The sequence below is a fragment of the Ylistrum balloti genome, unplaced genomic scaffold (assembly GCF_031769215.1).
Source record: "Ylistrum balloti isolate Yb309-2 unplaced genomic scaffold, AGI_CSIRO_Ybal_v1 Utg370026, whole genome shotgun sequence".
NCBI lineage: Eukaryota > Metazoa > Mollusca > Bivalvia > Pectinida > Pectinidae > Ylistrum > Ylistrum balloti.
The window spans coordinates 22,814-42,498 of record NW_026782091.1 but is presented as its reverse complement, the minus strand read 5'-3'; the positions used below and the strand labels follow the sequence as shown (position 1 = coordinate 42,498).

The window sequence follows — 19,685 nt, the reverse complement described above, 5'->3', positions numbered from 1 at the left end:
ACAAACATGGCGACCTCAACACATTCTTGTTATGAAATCAGGTGAAACCATTATTTCTTTTAAATCTATTTATATATTTATGCTAATTAGTTCCCAAACATTTCTTTCTGGGAGATTGACTATCTAGTTTTCATTGAGTCCTATTCATTGTCACATGCATTCTTTGATCCACATCTGCTTAATTTTGCATGTTGCTGTTGTGTGCCATATTACAATATGTTGTTTTTCTCTGCTTCACACAGAGGTGTGGCCCTTTGTTTGTTTTTTTTAATGTTATGCAAAATTGTGCTTCTTTTAGTCTTGTTTCCTATTCAGAGTTGTGGCCCTTTGTTTCTTATTTTAGTGTTATGCAGAATTGTGCTCTTTTTGATCTTGTTTTCAATTGCTTTACAGAGTTGTGGTCCTTTATTTACATGTACATCTTTTTCTGGATAAATCTGGTATTTAATGCCATCTACAACTACCAAATGTTTTTTGGAGGAACTCATAAATGGCAGTGTCATGTCTTTAAGTTACCGTAGATTGTGTGTCTTATCATATACTGAGTTATTGCCCTTTGTGTTTTACATGGGCTTCACTTCTCTATATGACTGAGATTTGCAAAGATTTACTCTTTACTTAAATTCATGTATATTTGTACTTATCACTCTTGCTCCCTTGTACTAGATAGATTAGGGCATTAGAATTTCTGTGCACAGAAAAAGGAAAATTCTACTTCAGTGTAGAGCATGTGATCACCTGCTAACCCCGATATAACAATCCCCTGGTACTTCAGTCCATGCATAATGATCTGTTATGTTGAACAAAATCTGGACTATTTGAGTGATATAAATTTTTCCTACGTATGCCCACCTGTATCTTACTTAACCTGTCATAACTGGTAACTATTCTGTTGTAATGACTGACCTGCTTTTGCTCCCCATAAGATTGTCAACTCTTCTACAATCAATGATGATGAAATTTAAACATGACAGATCATTCTGGTCAAACTAATGACTCGTTTATATTTTCTTATGAATGGATCCTTTCCTTGTAGTATTTCAATCTGTTCTATAGGTTTCTGTGTTAATAAAATGTACATCACACAAAGCAGAGACAGTGTTCTTAACACTTATGTAAGCTGCTACCTACAAACAGAGAGAAATAATAGTAAATAATATATAAATGATTTGTCAGAATTATATACAAATTATTTTTGTCAAAATTGAAAGATGTGAAAATGAAAGGACAACCTGTTTTGTAAAATTCACATACGGTACAGGTATTTTATATCGCAAATGATATTAAATCCAAATGTATATTGTTTCTGATTTCTGACATTTCTGAATTCTAAAGAGCTGACAGACTAAAATACCACGAAACACTTGGAGGCTATCTTGACTGATCTGGAGTCTAATATCATACAAGAATGTTTTGATCAACATCAAAGTCTGATTTCATTTTCATGATAAATAGTATCTTGAAATCTTACTAACATATTTACTCATTAAGAACCCCATGACTGGTAATAAGCCCACCCATATCTATTACAATCTAGCAGAATTACCACAAGTACTATTTAGTTCATCTGTAATGCGACTACCCCTTTACTTTAGGTGAGAGATTTTTTGGTCCCAGTGTAGCATGGTATTGTGAAGCAATGTTGAAATGAACCCCCACACACACCCCCCCCCCCCACCCCTCTCCCTCCCCACCCTCCTACATGGTAAAGTGAAGTTACTTTATATTTTGTTTTCAACTGATGTTTCTGCACTTAATTTATTCAGTGTGTTACATACAATATAGGCTGCAATTTTGGTCAAAATACAGCTTATATCTTAAGACACTGACCATATATTCTCTAAATAGCTAGCTATGTAAGGTTCACAACTCAACACACAAATAACCATATGTTTTTCCTTTTCATTGCAGGAGAATTGGAATATGCATGTTTAACCTATATGAGCAGGAATATAGCAGAGGTGGTAAATACTTTGAGTTTCATGAAACTTCCTGCACAGCATATTAACGATATCATTAATTACAGTACATCACAAGTCAGGATATGAGTTGTCTTTCCTTTTAAGAAAGCGTGTGTATGTGAGATATATACTTGGGTTAATCTAGAATATGGGAGATACTGTCTTTGAAGTTTTTGGCCTATGTTGAGAAATAGAGAATCTCTGACAGCCCTTTTGGCAAGAATTAAAAAGAGAAATAGGTTAAAGATACATGACATTCATTAGATATGAAAATGTTTGCTTGAATTGATATTTCTTTTTATGATGGTATGATTTGAAACTATTTACGTAAAATATAGTAATTAGCTCTGTTTGGGGGGAATTTTTCCGATATTTTTGATATATTTTGTTAATCGTTAATTTTGTATTTAGAGAGGAAATCATTCTTGGAGAATACAACCTTTTCTGGTAGTAAAATTTGTCTAGATTAATCCCTGATATATTAGTTATGAACTTTTGTTGAGGTGAACATGAAGGTGTATGAACCTGAGAGAGACATATTAATCAAGTTGGAATTGAAGTTAAGTATATTGTTATCATATAAAGCGACATATTCACCATAATTAAAATCTTTTGTCACATCAGACATGGAATAATATTGTCTTAAATTATTTCTGGTAAATATTTTAAAAGACTTTATAAAACAGATATTGAATTCAAATGAGAATTGCCTGACTAAAGGTCAAAATTTCTAAATCAAATGTCAAGGTCAAATCCAAAATAGATTCGCTTATACTGGTAGATAATTTGTTATGAATTATGGAACGAAAGTACATGTGATATATTTCAATAGAATTAAATTTATAGATATGAATAGATAACCATTTATGTGTACATTTGATATGAAATAAAGGACAGGGATCCATATCAAATGTATTGTTTATGGGAAATTTTTTGCCCAATTCATCCACCATAAGTGTAATATAATATTCTTAGTGTTTTAACTTTACTGTACTTATAAAATTGTTGTTCTTGAAAAAGATAGAATGACATTTCAGTTGCTTTTTATTTAATTACTGTATTTGTTAATTATTGTGATGAATTTTTCCTCTTGTATAATATTTATTCTGTTTCAATGTTTAACTTTATGTAGATTCACAAGATTGATATTTACCTCATATTCATAGATATGTGTTGTTTCAAATTTATTTTCATGAAAGGTGTTGTTACAACTTTTTTTCTGTTTGAAATCTCATTACAGGTACATCAATTGTCCAGAAACTTGTTTTCTGGAAGTTTTTACGCCCTCAGTTATAACACTGAAAAGATAATGACATTTCTATAACATAACTCTGGAAAATAAGTTATAATTAGTCCAAATTTATCTTAAGTAAAGTGTCATTATTTATGAAGTTTTATCATAAGTTTACATATTTACATCTATTTGTATGATGTTTATGTTAACTTCAATCATAATACTCAAATTGAACATTTTGTAATTTTTAAACAATATATTTATGATCTTTTAACATACATTTTCCTTTAACAGTTTTTATACACATGACAAGACTGTGATTTTGAGTGATGAAATATCGAAAATGAATGAAAATACATGTCTGTTTATTTTAATTTACATCCACGTCACGCATCAATAGTTTTACAATAAAAACAATCAATATTAAAAAAAATTCTTTATTGTTTTTATGAAGAATCCCACACTTCTATTTTTGGTTTGGCATACTGTCCATCATCAGTCTCAAGGTCATTTATTTGAAGAGGCTCTGGAGCATTTCGTCCCAGGTACCTATTGGCAACTTATCAGTACCTCGAGTCTTCTGTTACTTGAGACCCCCAACCAGAAGGGAATACTGTATTGTAATGTCACAGTATGTTAGTTATTTTATCCGTCCACAAGTGATTTAATTCCTTTGAACAGATCAAACCGAGAGTGCTTGCTTGGGATTGTTTTTTGGGCCAAAGGTCAAGGTCACTGTTACTATAAACAGAAATTGGTTTATATCGAATAAAGTTTATTTAGACCAAATAAACTCAAACTTTACACAGTGCTTCTCTACCCACATTGCTTGCTGGATTGCTGAAAAAAGTTAACTGTAAAGGTCGCAGTTACTGTAATTGTTTTCTTCTGCTGAATTACTGGTCTCTTCGAACAATCAAACAGGCACTACTTTCGTGTTTGGAAATTTAAATATCTAAATGTTGCAAGAGAAACATTCTTGATCTGACGTCCAACCACTGCAATTCAGGAACAAGTTCTCACACAAAAACCATTCATTATAAGTCAATCATTACAAATTTATTGAACATTTTAACCAATATGTCAAGGTGTGTTTACACATAAACTAAGTACACATTTACATTACAGATCAAATCCACCTTATATTTTCACAAGTCAATACAATATTCTTTAAAAAAAAACAAAAAACTTTTCATCAAAATAACTTGTACATATTAATAACATGGTGCTGCCTGATGAACAAATATACTGGACCCTAAGATATTACCCCTGCAAGATTCCCCAACCCCTTCAGAGTGAATTCAAAATGTAAATTGAAGAGAACTTTAAATTTGTTTAAAATTAAGCAAAAATTCAAGAGACATTGTTTTCATTTCAATTATTTTGGATTTATTGTATGTAGTTAACAAAATATATGAGAAAAATACAATGAAATAGTTTAATTTTAATTGGAAAATATATATATATATATATATATATATATATTCCCAATTAAGGTTGGATTTATTCCTGAAATGAGAACTAATATTTATTCATCTCTGATCACATGAAAGCACTTCATATACAAAAATTAATTTTTTGTATAAAAGTACAAAATACAATCCTTTTTAAAAGTCATTATGTATTTATTACTATGATAACTAAAAACTTGATAACGATGCTTCACATGAGAAAATTCTAAATATCTAAATGATGAAACCATTATTTTCACACTTTCACTGTATTTCATAGATAAGCTAAGATAAAGTTTTCATTTTGTTCACAAACCGATTCAAATGGAATGATTTACAACTGTTCTTGTATACAACTGGTATATCACTTTTTAAAATGTGCCTATGTAGACTTCAGAATTTTGAGATTTATACTTTGTCAAATAATTTTACCAGAAACAAATACCTGTTTTTTTTATATAACCTTTTGGTTTGGAATATAAGCAGGGTTTTCCATAATTTTGTTAGTAGTAGGCTCTGTAATGAAAGTAGGAGGCTGGCCTGCCGTGTACGTGTAGTCATGTATGGAACATTATTACAAAACTGGATTGGTGTAGGCGGCCAAATGATCAAAGTAGCCGGTCAAATTGGCCGGCGACTGGCTCTTATGGAAAACCCTGTATAAGATATATAAAACCAATAAACTGAACAATACTTGAAGGCTATAAGACCTTATCACCAGTCTTACATCATCATATACAATCCATGTATGGACAGCATCTCAGAAATCCTATAATCACACACTAAAACTGTAAAATTGTAATTTCTATCACAGAGAATGTAGATAATAAAAATTTAAAGCAGTTGGTGCGTTCTCGTATATAATAACTGGATTTTTGAATTGAGGAACAATAAAGAAGTTTTTAATTGTAAGTTTCATTAAAGACTAAAGTAAAAAATTGCTTCACCAGACCTTTCTCTTCAAAAGCAAACATTGCGAAGTACGAATTGACTGTGATGACCATTCCACATTTCCAAAGGCGAGGTGATCTGGTATGAACACATAATGACATGATATTTGAATCATGTCACTGACAGATGAAATTCTGTCAAATTCTCAATGCTTAAAATTCCGAGGAAAAATAACGGCCAAATTGTGTCATCGTCTTTATTCATTGTACAACAATATATATAACCTAGAATACAGAAATTATCTGTTATCAGAACGCTGGCAGTGGATGAAAACATGCTGAATTTACATTTCCTGACATAGCACCAATGGCATCCAAATGATTCTTTAAATAGGAAATGGTGAAGACGATGTTATAATGTGAATTACAATGTTATAATTCCGGCCTAAAAAAATAATGGAATGTAATTTGAAGAATATGTTATCTCTTGACAGGGACATAATATTTTTTAACAAAAAAGTTTAGTTCAATAGAACACAAATGACAATTCAAGCAGGTGCATATCGGCAGATGATCAATTTTCTCTAACATGGCTGAAACAGTGGAAAACCAAACAAATGGTGAGTGAATTGATTAGCCACAAATCTACAAAGTTTTAAATAAACAAAAGATGTATCTATATTGAATAGGACGAGGTAACATTTCAAGAGTATTTTTCATTGTAAAACATTGACAAAAAAAATATACAACCAAATAGTGTATAAAAAGGATATACAATACAACAGTACAATATGTATCACTTATACATGTAAATCAACATTGTTAGTGGGGTTGCATGTCAATAGTTTGTGTCCAATTTGTAATGAAAAGTGACAGGTAGGGCAAATTTCACATCTCATTTAAAAGTTTTGACTGGAATACAAATTAAATTGACTGGAATACAAAGTTAATTGACTGGAATACAAATTAAATTGACTGGATTAACTAGAATATAAAAAATTGCATGGTAAAGTGCTATAGCAATGAGAAGCTACACATTCTGTTTAGCAATGAGAAGCTACACATTCTGTTTTAGGTGTTAACTACATGTAGCGACTTGGGACTAACATATTGTTAACACAGTGGGTGATTTATCCAAAAAAATCCAAAGACATTAATTCTGTCCACATATCTTGAGATTCCAGGTAAAATACCCAACCAGATTTGTATCAATCATTTTTTCCTTTCTTTTTCAGAGGCAGCATACTGACAAATTAAATAGGCATGATCGCAATATGATTCTGATATTTCCCAACTGAAAAACTAAAACTTTTATCCAAAAATCTGTATTTACAACACCCACGTTACTGCTGATTTCACTAGAAAATGCATGTGGAACCTAGATAGATAATTGTTCACATTTCACATTCATCAATATCATGATTTTTTTATCATGTAAAGAATACTTGGATGAAATGAATGTTTAATTCAAAATCTGAAAAATAAAGTGGAACAGACTTTAACATTATAACAGATATATATTAAAGAGATAAGTGACACTTTAACAAATCTTTTGGCACAAATTCATTGAGTATAATGTATGAATGGCACTATATTGTATTTCAATATTCTACTCCACACAGAATTAGCCTGAAGAAGGAAAATCAGCTGATATTCCTCTAAATCAAAGGGGCATATACTGACAATTATCTAGCACTGATGATACTAGGTTTTTGAGATCAAAATTCCGCTTTCTGTTCACTTTCTCTCTATTTTTTTTCCATATTCATCCTCATATCTAATTCCCAAAAATGTGGTAAAAATCTGTCCTCAGATTGCTGTCTGAACACCAGATATCCATCCTCTGATCAATATCTCCACCAGATATCCATCCTCTGATCAATGTCACCACACAACACCAGATATCCATCCACTGATCAATGTCACCACACAACACCAGATATTCATCCACTGATCAATGTCCCAACACAACATCAGATATCCATCCCCTGATAAATGTCCCCACACAACACCAGATATCCATCCCCTGATCAATGTCTCCACACAACACCAGATATCCATCCACTGATCAATGTCTCTACACAACACCAGATATCCATCCCCTGATCAATGTCTCTACACAACACCAGATATCCATCCTCTGATCAATGTCTCCACACAACACCAGATATCTATCCCCTGTCAATGTCCCCACACAACACCAGATATCCATCCACTGATCAATGTCTCCACACAACACCAGATATCCATCCTCTGATCAATGTCTCCACACAACACCAGATATCCATCCTCTGATCAATGTCTCCACACAACACCAGATATCCATCCTCTGATCAATGTCTCCACCAGATATCCATCCTCTGATCAATGTCTCCACCAGATATCCATCCTCTGACCAATGTCCCCACACAACATCAGATATCTATCCCCTGATCAATGTCCCCACACAACACCAGATATCCATCTTCTGATTAATAACCCCACACAACACCAGATATCCATCCCCTGATCAATAACCCCACACAACACCAGATATCCAGCCTCTGATCAATGTCTCCACAAAACACAAATAAATATATTTCCTCCGTTTGATGTCTCCATACAATACAAAACAAACATCTGTCCTAAGATGAATGCTTCCACACAACACCAGATATCCATCCCTTGATCAACGTCTCCACACAACACCAGGTATCCATCTTCAGACCGAAGTATGAATGCCATACCAAATAAAGTTGGTCTTCATACACATCCAATCACAGAAAACAATTGTCTGCATAACACAAATGAAAGTTTGTTCTGATATATGACTACAGGAAATGCAGACTACATAAGTAGATATACAGCACTAACGTGTGTCCACATTACATCGGGTAAATTTTGTACTTGTGTCCATGATGATACCTTTATTGATATTATCTCTTCTCAGGTTCTTGTAAAGTTCTTGTTTGTGTAACTACACAAACAAAACCAGGTAAACAGTCATCCCAAAATCTGTTTACATCACAGCTTAATGCTGCAGTAAGGGATGACAGTAGTGTCACTTGTATCCCCTCCAATACCTCAATGATGTCATCCCTTTTCCAATTCTTGTCGAGTTCTTATTTTTCTTTGCGAAACAAAATCTGATAAATGGCCATCCATAAAATCTGTTTACATCACAGTCAAATGAGGGATGACAGTATCAACAGATCTGATTCAACTGTTGTCATGACGTCTTTTGGTATAAGTTTCTGAAAAAAAAGAAAAAAAATTTAAACAGAAAATTGAAATACCTGGGTCCACCAAAATTACCTTTCCACCTCTACAAGCATTTACAAACTATAATGAGAACACAATCACTTTCATTAGATAATTATTATTGTTAAGGAAGGGTCGGTACAAACTTTTGTGAGAAAATAAGACAATGCATTCCCATTCTACGTTTCACCAATTACCATTCACATGTTTCTATTGTCACCTAAGAAAGCAGTTAAATAACATTTTTGTAACCCTGGTAAAATAATAGCTGCAGTATACTGTTCGGCTTAAAAAGAACTTCTCTCGAGCTTGGTCGGTTAAGAGTAGTAAGCCAAAAGTCCTGGGTTTGAATCTTAGTGGAGCCATTGAAATAAATAATGACCTGAGCTGCATTTTACTCAACCCTCTTTCAATCGATGGTTTGTTCCAACCCCTTTTAGATATACTACAAAAAAAGCTGGTGACAGAACTTACCAATAAGAGATGTCAAATTGTTGAATTTTTTAAAGAGATTTTCTTCATTTTCTTTTCTTTTGCGTACCTCCTCTTTATGTTCTTTGTCCATTTTCTCCATGGCAACTGTTTAAACGATAAATCAATTGTATTGTTATTATTCTCTATCCTTCTCATTGAATATAACATATATATACTTATGTCACAGTGGAAATGCTTACCCTATTCCTACATGTTCACTTAAATGTTTGTTGTATATGTAGACTTTGAGTTATATTCCACTTTATCTACAATACAGAGGACTTAACAAGGTACAAAAGAGATCAACCATGCTAAACTTCATTATACTTCACTAATTTTTAAGACTTGAACAACCAAAATAATTTGGTAGCCTAATCATAATCATCCTGACTTTCTGTCAACTTCTCTTTTTATATCAGTGTTAGTATGGAGTACCAATATTAAAAAGTTGACAGAACATCAGAATAATTTTCTTTTTTACGTTAACCCTTTTTGAAACAGACACAAAAGAATGACATAGTCTCATCAATTCTAGGATAGTAAGGAGACAAATGTTTACAAAAAGAATGACTAAGTTATAGATGGACACTAAATAAATAATCAATTTGAACAGTGCATCACCTGAAGACCCCTAGCTAAAAATCAGGTCTTTCAAACTATAAGTGTAGAGTGGGATTATCTATTATCTTAACCTGACATAAAAGTAAGCCCAAGAGCATCTCTTGATCTAAACCTAACCTTATACTTACGTTTGAGTTGATGGTGGGTGTCACGAAGCCATTCCACAGACTTCCTCTGCATCATCTGTCCCATAATGAACATCTGATAGGCATCTGTAAACAACAAACCACACAATTAAGCCATCAGCCTTAACAGGACTTTTCTAAAAGTTTTCAATGCCTCTCTTTCTGTAAAGAGTATATAAAGTCTAGTAACCCTATTTGCAATCACTTAGTAAATTATTTAGTCAAATTTATAATATTCTGACCACACAATCCAAGAGATATCCAGCAATAGGCTTATATTAATGTCTAATTAAATATTAAAACTCAATACTGAAAACATAATTTATTTAATTTAATAAAATTTACTGTGTTATCAGAAAGTGAATCTCCACTAAGATTTGTTTTGGGTAACTTAGCACATCAAGTGTAGGAAGAACAGTATTTCATGTATTGACACAATCACAAATAAAGGTCAAACTGCTCTAAGGATTATACAGATAGAAAAATTTCATAACCATCAAAACATTGCCACTGTTTAAACATTGTCACTGTCTAAACATAGCCACTGTCTAAACATTGCCACAGTTTAAACACGGCCACTGTTTAAATATTGCCACTGTCTAAACATAGCTACTGTTTAAACATTGCCACTGTCTAAACATAGCCACTGTCTAAACATAGCCACTGTCTAAACATAGCCACTGTCTAAACATAGCCACTGTCTAAACAATGCCACTGTCTAAATGTGGCCACTGTCTAAACGCAGCCACTGTCTAAACAATGCCACTGTTTAAACATTGCCACTGTTTTAACATTGCCAGTCTAAACAATGCCACTGTTTAAACATTGCCACTGTCTAAACATTGCCACTGTTTAAACATAGCCACTGTCTAAACATAGCCACTGTTTAAACATTGCCACTGTTTAAACATTGCCACTGTCTAAACATTGCCACTGTTTAAACATAGCCACTGTTTAAACATAGCCACTGTTTAAACAATGCCACTGTCTAAAGAGACCATTTGTCATTCATGCATGTAGTATTAATCATGACTAATATTCAGTAAATGTACATGTGTAACATTTTTGCTTATCACACTTGTGAAATATGACTTATAGATTACATTATGATGTACCATGGAAACCACCAACATAAAGTGAAGATAGATTCAAGAGTCAAATGTTCTGTTATACTGACAAAATCAATGCTTCATGATTATGATTTTTTCTCATTTCAGCTTCAATGAAGTGAAAAGTTCTTCAGAATTGTTTCATAAATCAAATATATGAAACAGAAACTTTTGAAAGATCCAGTCTTACCTCCTTCATTTTGTATCTTGTCACCAAGGGAATTCCAGAAACTCTCTTGTACACTGGGCGAGAATTTGTCAGAGTTCACCGAACTGTTATTAGCATTAGATCCAATGGTTGTGGAGGATCCTTGCTGTCTACAAGCACTGTTTGATTTATTCTGCTGTGGGATATGAGACTTTGATGTATTTTGTAGTCCTGAAGTATTGCTTGGTCCCAATGAGTTCTGCTGTGGGATATGAGGGTTTGATGTATTATGAAGTCCTGAAGTAGCCTGTGGTTCCAATGAGTTCTGCTGTGGCAAATGAGGGTTTGATGTATTATGAAGTCCTGAAGTAGCCTGTGGTTCCAATGAGTTCTGCTGTGGCAAATGAGGGTTTGATGTATTATGAAGTCCTGAAGTAGCCTGTGGTTCCAATGAGTTCTGCTGTGGCAAATGAGGGTTTGATGTATTATGAAGTCCTGAAATAGCCTGTGGTTCCAATGAGATCTGCTGTGGGATATGAGGGTTTGGTGTATTATGAAGTCCTGATGTAGCCTGTGGTTCCAATGAGTTCTGCTGTGGGAAATGAGGGTTTGATGTATTACATAATCCTGAAGTATTGCTTGGTCCCAATGAGTTCTGCTGTGGGACATGAGGATTTGATGAAGTATGTATTCCTGATGTAGCCTGTGGTCCAAATGAGTTCTGCTGTGGGATATGAGGGTTTGATGTATTATGTAGTCCTGAAGTAGCCTGTGGTCCAAATGAGTTCTGCTGTGGGATATGAGGGTTTGATGTATTATGTAGTCCTGAAGTAGCCTGTGGTCCCAATGAGTTCTGCTGTGGGAAATGAGGGTTTGATGTATTACATAATCCTGAAGTATTGCTTGGTCCCAATGAGTTCTGCTGTGAGATATGAGGGTTTGATGTATTATGAAGTCCTGAAGTAGCCTGTGGTCCAAATGAGTTCTGCTGTGGGATATGAGGGTTTGATGTATTATGTAGTCCTGAAGTAGCCTGTGGTCCCAATGAGTTCTGCTGTGGGATATGAGGGTTTGATGTATTATGTAGTCCTGAAGTAGCCTGTGGTCCCAATGAGTTCTGCTGTGAGATATGAGGGTTTGATGTATTATGTAGTCCTGAAGTATTGTTTGGCCTCAATGAGTTAAGCTGTGGGATTTGAAGATTGGATGTATTATGAAGTCCTGCAGTATGGGTCAGTTTTGACGTAATTTGCTGTGAAAGATTATGTTGGTTTATATCACTTGGCAAACCTGAAGTATTCCTATAATGCTGTAAAGTTCCAGAAGGTCTGAAAGTTTGTTCAGTGTTTTCATTACACTGAAGGCCTTGCATCCTCTCTGTACCCAAGGCACTATTTGGGAATGTCACTGAAACACCAGGTCTGAAGTTGTTTGATGTTGCTTCAAATTCATTGTTCAACTGCAAAGACCCAACATAACTGACATGTCTCGAGACACCCTGTGGTTCTCCATGGAGACAATCCTCACTCGCGGTAAGTCGAGAACTTGTCATAGCCTGGAAATGACCACTGCTTTGATTAGTCATTTGCCCAACTGTATAGGCACACGAATGAAAATTGTTTGCTGTTTGTGCAATTTCGTCACATCTATTTCCCAGTGTTTTGTTAGGAACAGCGGACATGGAGGTTGGCATCAGGTTGTTCGGCAATGGTTGTGTAGGAGCTATTGGATCTGTAGGTAGGCTGCCCTGTCTGGTCCTGTCTCTTCCACCAGATCCATGGTACATCCGACTTGTTGGTGGTCTGTTTACTCTAATATCAGGCAGTGAAACTTGGTTTGCACCTGGATTATCACCAAGACGATCACTATGACCTTGTGACCTTTGACCTTCAGTTACAGCTTTAGATATTCTGTGTGGGGACTTTTGCTGAGATGCAGACTGCTGTATATACTGTAACGTTTGTGCCATTTTAGTGATGCTGTAACCAGCTGAAGATGTAGGCAGTTGTCCAATGCCTGTAGATGGAGCTACAGCTTTCGTTGCATCTTGCTGCAAAGGTTGTCCAATGATTTGTGTGGAACATTCAATCAATGGATGTTGGTCTGTTTGAGGTGCTCTCTGAATATTTGATAGGTATTCTTTTAGAGCGAGAGAGTTTGATATTGTCTGTTCAATCCTTTTGGGTGATTGGGGGTTATTTTCCTGTTGTGCTGACTGTGCTGAAGGTGAAGACTGGACAATATCAGAAAGTGGATTTATTGGCAGTGAAGTCTCTAAAGAAGATGTCTCACTGAATGATGATTGCTCTATTTCACGAGTCACAGGAGACTGCCGAACTTCTGCCCCTGAGGCGGATGATGGCATTGTCACAGGACTGACAGTCACTTTCTCCGTTGTATAAGAAACAGGCTGACCCGTAGTAAATCTCTCTTGAAAGGACCTAGAAATCACAATGATAACCTGAAGTTAACACATATATCACATCAGCTACAACACACATCATCATATGAATACAGTTTTATGTATTGGTATGGCGGTAACTTAAGTCAATGCAGTATAGTCTAACCATATTGGAAATGCTGGAAGTAGTTAGGAAAACTGCTGCAACACACAATAAGACTACAAACTATAAGACTATTTAGAACTTTAGTCTCAATTCAAATTCAGCTTATTCTTAACTAAAATTTAGTCAATGAGATTTTGACCATACTATCATATTTTATCAAGATTGCCACATAAAACTATGTATTCTGGTATTCAGAAATACCCTTCCCCATTGTTAAAGATACGTTATCAACATTTTTTTCAAAAGGAAGTCAATCTTGAACATTAACATCGCCTTAAGGAATAGCATATGTTCATAAAAAGGTTTTCTTAGCAGGGAGAAGATGAATCCGAATAAACAGCATTATCAAAATAACTTATCAAAATATATTATAAAAGATTTTTTTACCTGTATAAACTTCTCTCAAGTTTGAAGATGATAATGAGCAGTGTTCTGGCACATTTATCGGAGCTGCTGGATTCACTGTTACAAAACTCAAAGGTGGTACGGTATAGTTTCTCCATATCAAACTGTTTGTAACGCACACCTCCGCACAGATGATCAATGAATTCCCGTGGTGACAGAACATCCAAGCACACCCTGCACTCAATACACCTTATCATGTTTTTGTCATTCAGAAACTTTGAGGAGAAATCTCCAAAGCTGATGAACGTGCTGCCGTCTGTAAAGAATTTATCATGTTTGAGCGGAATTTTCATTGAGCTACATCTCAATAGTCTAAGCAATTCTATACCATTACTCCTTTCTGCTAAAAACATGTGCTGTTCTTCAGTCAATTTCCGTGAAAGCAATGTAGCATTGATATTAGTGGTGTTGTATAAATGGCTATTTGTTATAACTGTATCACATTCTGAATCAGCTGTAGTTTTTGTCGGCGAAACACCAACATCTGCTCCACAAGACGGCAAAATTTCCTTTGAATTATCTGCTCCATGTTGTGGTCCTAATGAAGTTTGGGTACTCTTCCCTCCTACAGATTGTGATCTTACAATAGATGGTTTTGATGGCTGACATTTCTGCAACATAAGGTGATCTGCAGAGGAGGACCGAGCAACATCTGCTCCACAAGACGGCAAAATTGCCTTTAAATTATCTGATCCATGTTGTGGTCCTAATGAAGTTTGGGTAGTCTTCCCTCCTACAGATTGAGATCTTACAATAGATGGTTTTGATGGTGGACATTTCTGCAACATAAGGTGATCTGCAGATGAGGACCGAGTAATACCTGCTTCATGTGTTTGTTTCACACTTCTTGTAGTATCTGTTATAGATGTAGAGTTCATTTCACAAGAATCTTCTACTGGTTCTAATTTAATTCTTGCAGGAAATTCAGCTGTCTCAAAGTTGGAGTTTTTCTCAGACACTTGAGATATACTTTCATTTGATGATACGGCATCATGCACTCCTGATCTGTTTTCTGTTTCCATCTCTTCTTCCGCGTCTGAACTTTGCCCCCTGTCACATAAACCAGCAAGAGCCTTTGTCTTCTGCTCTAGTTGTTCAACCTTGGAATTACCACTGCTCTCATGATCTGGGTTTGTTTCCTCTTCATGACATGAAGTTATCGCCTTGTTTACATATGGATTCATCTCCATTTCTCCATCTGAATCTATTGTGTTGTCTTTATCTGTATTCATCTCATTTCCTTGATGTGAATTCATATTTTTTTCATTTTCTGGATCTATCATCTGTTCTTGGTCTGAATTTCGTGTATTTTCTTCATTTGAATGTTGTTCTGGATCAACGTTTTTTTCGTTATCAAAATTCATGATATTTTCTTTATTAGCATTTACTGCCTTTTCTTCATCTGGACTAACTGGAGTCATATCATCTCCTTCACTCAGGACTGGAGTATCTTTCTCCTCTGGAAGGCTTCCATCTTCTTGCATGTCTTCTTCCTGCGAATCACTAATGTAGGGTGTAGCTGGCATTGGTGTCCAAGGGCTCTCAATATCTCCTCCATTGTACATAATCAGCCGAATGTCATCCTTATCATCAGAATCACCTAGCTGAATATCCATCATATCAACTTGACTAGATTCACAATCATCAGCTAGCAATACATTCTCATCTGAGTCCTTCTCTTCCTGTGTCTTCTGATTCGTAGATTTCTCATTTATCAATTTTGGGACTTTAAAAGATTCTCCCTCGTTTGCTTTTGCAGCATCCTCAGACTTTGTATCCAATGAAGTATTAAGGTCAATGACAAGCCTGTCACCTCCATCGTCTTCACTTTCACTTGCATTATCAAGCACGCCAAGCGACCCACGCCCGTCACACAAATGTAAAGACACGTTTTGTGAAGAATCACATTCAGAATTTGTTGCTAACTTTGATGTGTTGCATGCTGCTGCCACGTCACTTCCTTCATCACTGAGGATATTGTCACTCTTATTGAAGGATGGAGAAGTCATGCAAGAAGATAAAGAAAATGATGTGCACGCCAAGCCCGATTCATCCATGTGTTGTCCTGATGAATTCATAGACTGATCACACTCATTATGTCTTGATACGTCTTTCTCCAATGCATCAGATGATGACATGTCCGAGTCCAGTGTTGAATGACTTAAAACTGAAGACGACACAACCTTTTCTGCTTCGGAATCCGAAGTATCACATACAGGGTTGTCAGAAACAATAGCTGACGTATTACTGTGTGCAGAAACTTCACTTGAACACACGTTTTCTAGCTGAGTCGATGAAACTTCTTTATCATTACACAATTTCACTTTCTTGCTAATGCTTTTATTTAGTTTGTCTTCCATTTTTCTTTTGCTGTGGTGACTTTTTTCTTGATCTGAATTAGAATTTGTAGAGGATCCTTTGCTATGCTTACTATCAGGTGTTCTTTTTAATGAAAGTTTACTCGACTTTTCCAGTGGTTGATCCTCTGAAGTGTCTGTAAAAAGCTCAAACAAGTTCAATCTATCACGAACTGGCACCGACTCCTTGTGAGAATGGACTGCATTGGATAGCACACTTTCAGCATCAGCTCTCTCCACAGGATTGCTTTTAGACAAATTAGTTTCATCTTGTTTCATGTCTAATTGACCGTTTGTCAATTCTTTGTTTGATAATTTTGTCAAAGAAACAACTGGAACCACATTTAAGTGACTATTGCTTTTATGATCCGACTGATTGTGTGTTATCTTTACATCCTTCCCAATTTCATCTTTTTTATTGGATCCCGTTTTCGTTTTGTTTTTCTTTTCTCCTGTAACTTCAACCAACTTGCTTTGCTCTTTTTCATGACTTATCCCTTTTTTTGTCGTGTCATGTACCTTTTCCTTCTCTGCAGATTTCCTGGATTCATCCTTTTCTTTCGGATTTGTAAATGTCTTTTTGTGGTGAATTTTTGTCTTTAACTTGTGTTTGTCATGACTCTTAATGGAAGATTTGGACAAGTTTTCACCAGTATCCACTGCTACTGAACTTTGATCAATATTTTCCTTCCCAGAGTTTGTTTTTGAGACGTGATTACCCTCCTCCTTCTGATTAATCTTTGATGTCTTTTCATTCACACAAATCCTATCCTCACTAATTGGAAATAAATTACTGGCTTCGACAGATTTCCCCATAAAATTATTGCGTGAAGGCGACATTGAACCCGACTTTCGTTTATGCCTCTTTTTATGCACCAGATGTGGTAATGATTCATCTCTTTCTGATAAATCAACTGATGCATCATGGTCTACTTCATAACATGTTACTCCAGAGTTTGTTTTTGTGGTGACAACCACATCATTCTTTGGAGTTGACTGTGGTACATGTCCTGATGAATGTCGATGTTTCTTTTTATTTAATTGTGTTTTTTGTAAACTAGTCTCCGAGGTTTGAGTTTTCCCAGCAATTGCTATCGAATGTCTGCGGTGTTTATTTTTCGACGATTCCTTAGTTCCATTTACGATCACATTTTTTGAACCTTCAGCATCTGTTTTTGGAATTTTTGGAAGCACTTTCTTTTTGACGTCAAAATTTGAACATGAACCAAAGGAAGGCATACTTTTGCCAGTTGAATTGTCTACTGACGAAAACTTATTATTGTTCCTGACAACATTTTTCAGAGATGATTTAGTATTCACAGACGAAACACTACTGCTGTCACCTACAGCAGTTTTCTGTGATGGTTTAGGATTCACAGACGAAACACTACTGCTGTCACTTACAACAGTCTTCTGTGATAATTTAGGGTTCACAAATGAAACAATATCGTTATTGCCTACAACAGTTTTCTGTGATGATTTAGGGTTCAAAGACAAAATATTATTGCTGTCACCTACAACAGTTTTCAGTGATGTTCTAGAGTTCACAGGGGAAACACTACTACCATCACTCACAACAGTTTTCAAAACACTATTGTTGTCACCTACAACAGTTTTCAGTGATGTTCTAGGGTTCTCAGACAAAACTCTATTACCATCACCCACCACAGTTTTCAGTAATGTTCTAGGGTTCTCAGACAAAACCCTATTAACATCACCCACCACAGTTTTCAGTAATGTTTTAGGGTTCTCAGACAAAACTCTTTTACTATCATTCACCACAGTTTTCAGTAATGTTCTAGGTTTCTCAGACAAAACCCTATTAACATCACCCACGACAGTTTTCCGTGATGACTTTGGTTTATTATGAAATGAGCTTTCACATTTTAATAATGGTTTAACAGAATGTTGTCCTCTTCGATTTGATTTTGTATTTGAAGCTGAAGCTTTGTCCACTGAAACAGATTTCAACATGGAAGCACATGAAGTCATATTTAAAGGAACAGCAACACCTTTGAAAACTGCTTTTTCATTTTTCTTGTCTTCTGATTTCTCTTTAGGAGAAAGTTCAAGGGTAGAAGTAGGTTTAATACTTAAGATTTTTTCTTTGGACATTGATCGTTCCCTTTCAGCACTTTCTATTGTTGAATGTTCAATAGAGTTGGGTCTACTTTTAAAATTTCTAAAAGTATGTTGACTCTTGTTCCACTCTAATTTACCAGATAATTTTCTATCCTTTGTTGTTTCCCTTTGTCTACAGTGGTCCCAAGATCTAGGACGGTCTCTAGAGGATGGGCTGCTCCTACTTCCATGTGACCTACTGCCATCCTGATAAGAGCACTCTTCAATCAACCGGCGCTTTTTTTCATGATGATCACTTACGATGTCACAAGAACGTTTTCCCTGCATTTTGCGATGTCCTCCTCTTTTCCAATGGCCTCGACCTCTGTCTTGTTTACTTTCACCCCGATAGCCTCCTCTTCCTCGCAAAACCCTCCAATTGCCATACCCTCTTGACCTATCTACTCCATTCCTATAATTATGTCGATGGTCCTGATCATCAGACTGTGAATCTCTGACATGATTGTAGTTGAATTTGACCCAGCTAGATTCAGGAAATTCAAAATCCAGTAGTGGTTTTGATCTCTCTCTGTACAAATCTTCTGTGTGATACCTTTGATTATAAGGGTCGCAGTCTGGTGACCTGTTCATGGAATCTGTAAATAACGATAAGAAGAAAGTTTAAAAAACGAAAGCCACACCATGCTTATCATAAACATTTGTACATCTGTATGAATATGGGTAAATGGCTGTGCTTATTACCAGACATGGTCTTCTGGCCGGAGAACCAGGATTACAATTTTTTTAATATTACTTAGTATGCAACAATTGGCAAGACATATTTTTACTACAACGTCACAGCACTGATGTATGCATTTGTACATGTGATTTTCATAGAACATCAGCAATCGGTGTTTTTTACAATACATCATAACTTGAAGCACAGCACAATGAAGTGAAGATGATGTATTACAAGGTATTTTGCAATGGTAGTGTATATCTTTAGGAATGGTTACATGTTCCATTTGAACTATTAAAGTTT

At 35.4% G+C, this 19,685-nt stretch overlaps 1 protein-coding gene across 1 annotated transcript; it reads right to left on the bottom strand.

The window, feature by feature from the left end:
• Nucleotides 1-8,734: 8,734 nt before the first annotated feature.
• Nucleotides 8,735-19,294, bottom strand: LOC132548783 (uncharacterized). The gene is made up of 5 exons (XM_060212678.1): nucleotides 14,208-19,294; nucleotides 11,296-13,694; nucleotides 10,000-10,083; nucleotides 9,251-9,355; nucleotides 8,735-8,769 (listed from the first exon to the last, which is right to left on the bottom strand). Exons 1-5 carry the CDS (start codon nucleotides 19,292-19,294, stop codon nucleotides 8,735-8,737), a joined length of 7,710 nt encoding a protein of 2,569 aa, XP_060068661.1.
• Between the last annotated feature and the right edge of the window lie 391 nt (nucleotides 19,295-19,685).

What these genes read in the sequence shown, in the direction of transcription:
- LOC132548783 (XM_060212678.1), bottom strand. Translation starts at nt 19,294, where the DNA reads ATGAACAGGTCACCAGACTGCGACCCTTATAATCAAAGGTATCACACA. An exon ending in CTTGAGAGAAGTTTATACAG is followed by an intron (nt 13,695 to 14,207) that starts GTAAAAAAATCT and finishes TGTGATTTCTAG; the next exon opens with GTCCTTTCAAGAGAGATTTA. An exon ending in CAAGATACAAAATGAAGGAG is followed by an intron (nt 10,084 to 11,295) that starts GTAAGACTGGAT and finishes TGTTGTTTACAG; the next exon opens with ATGCCTATCAGATGTTCATT.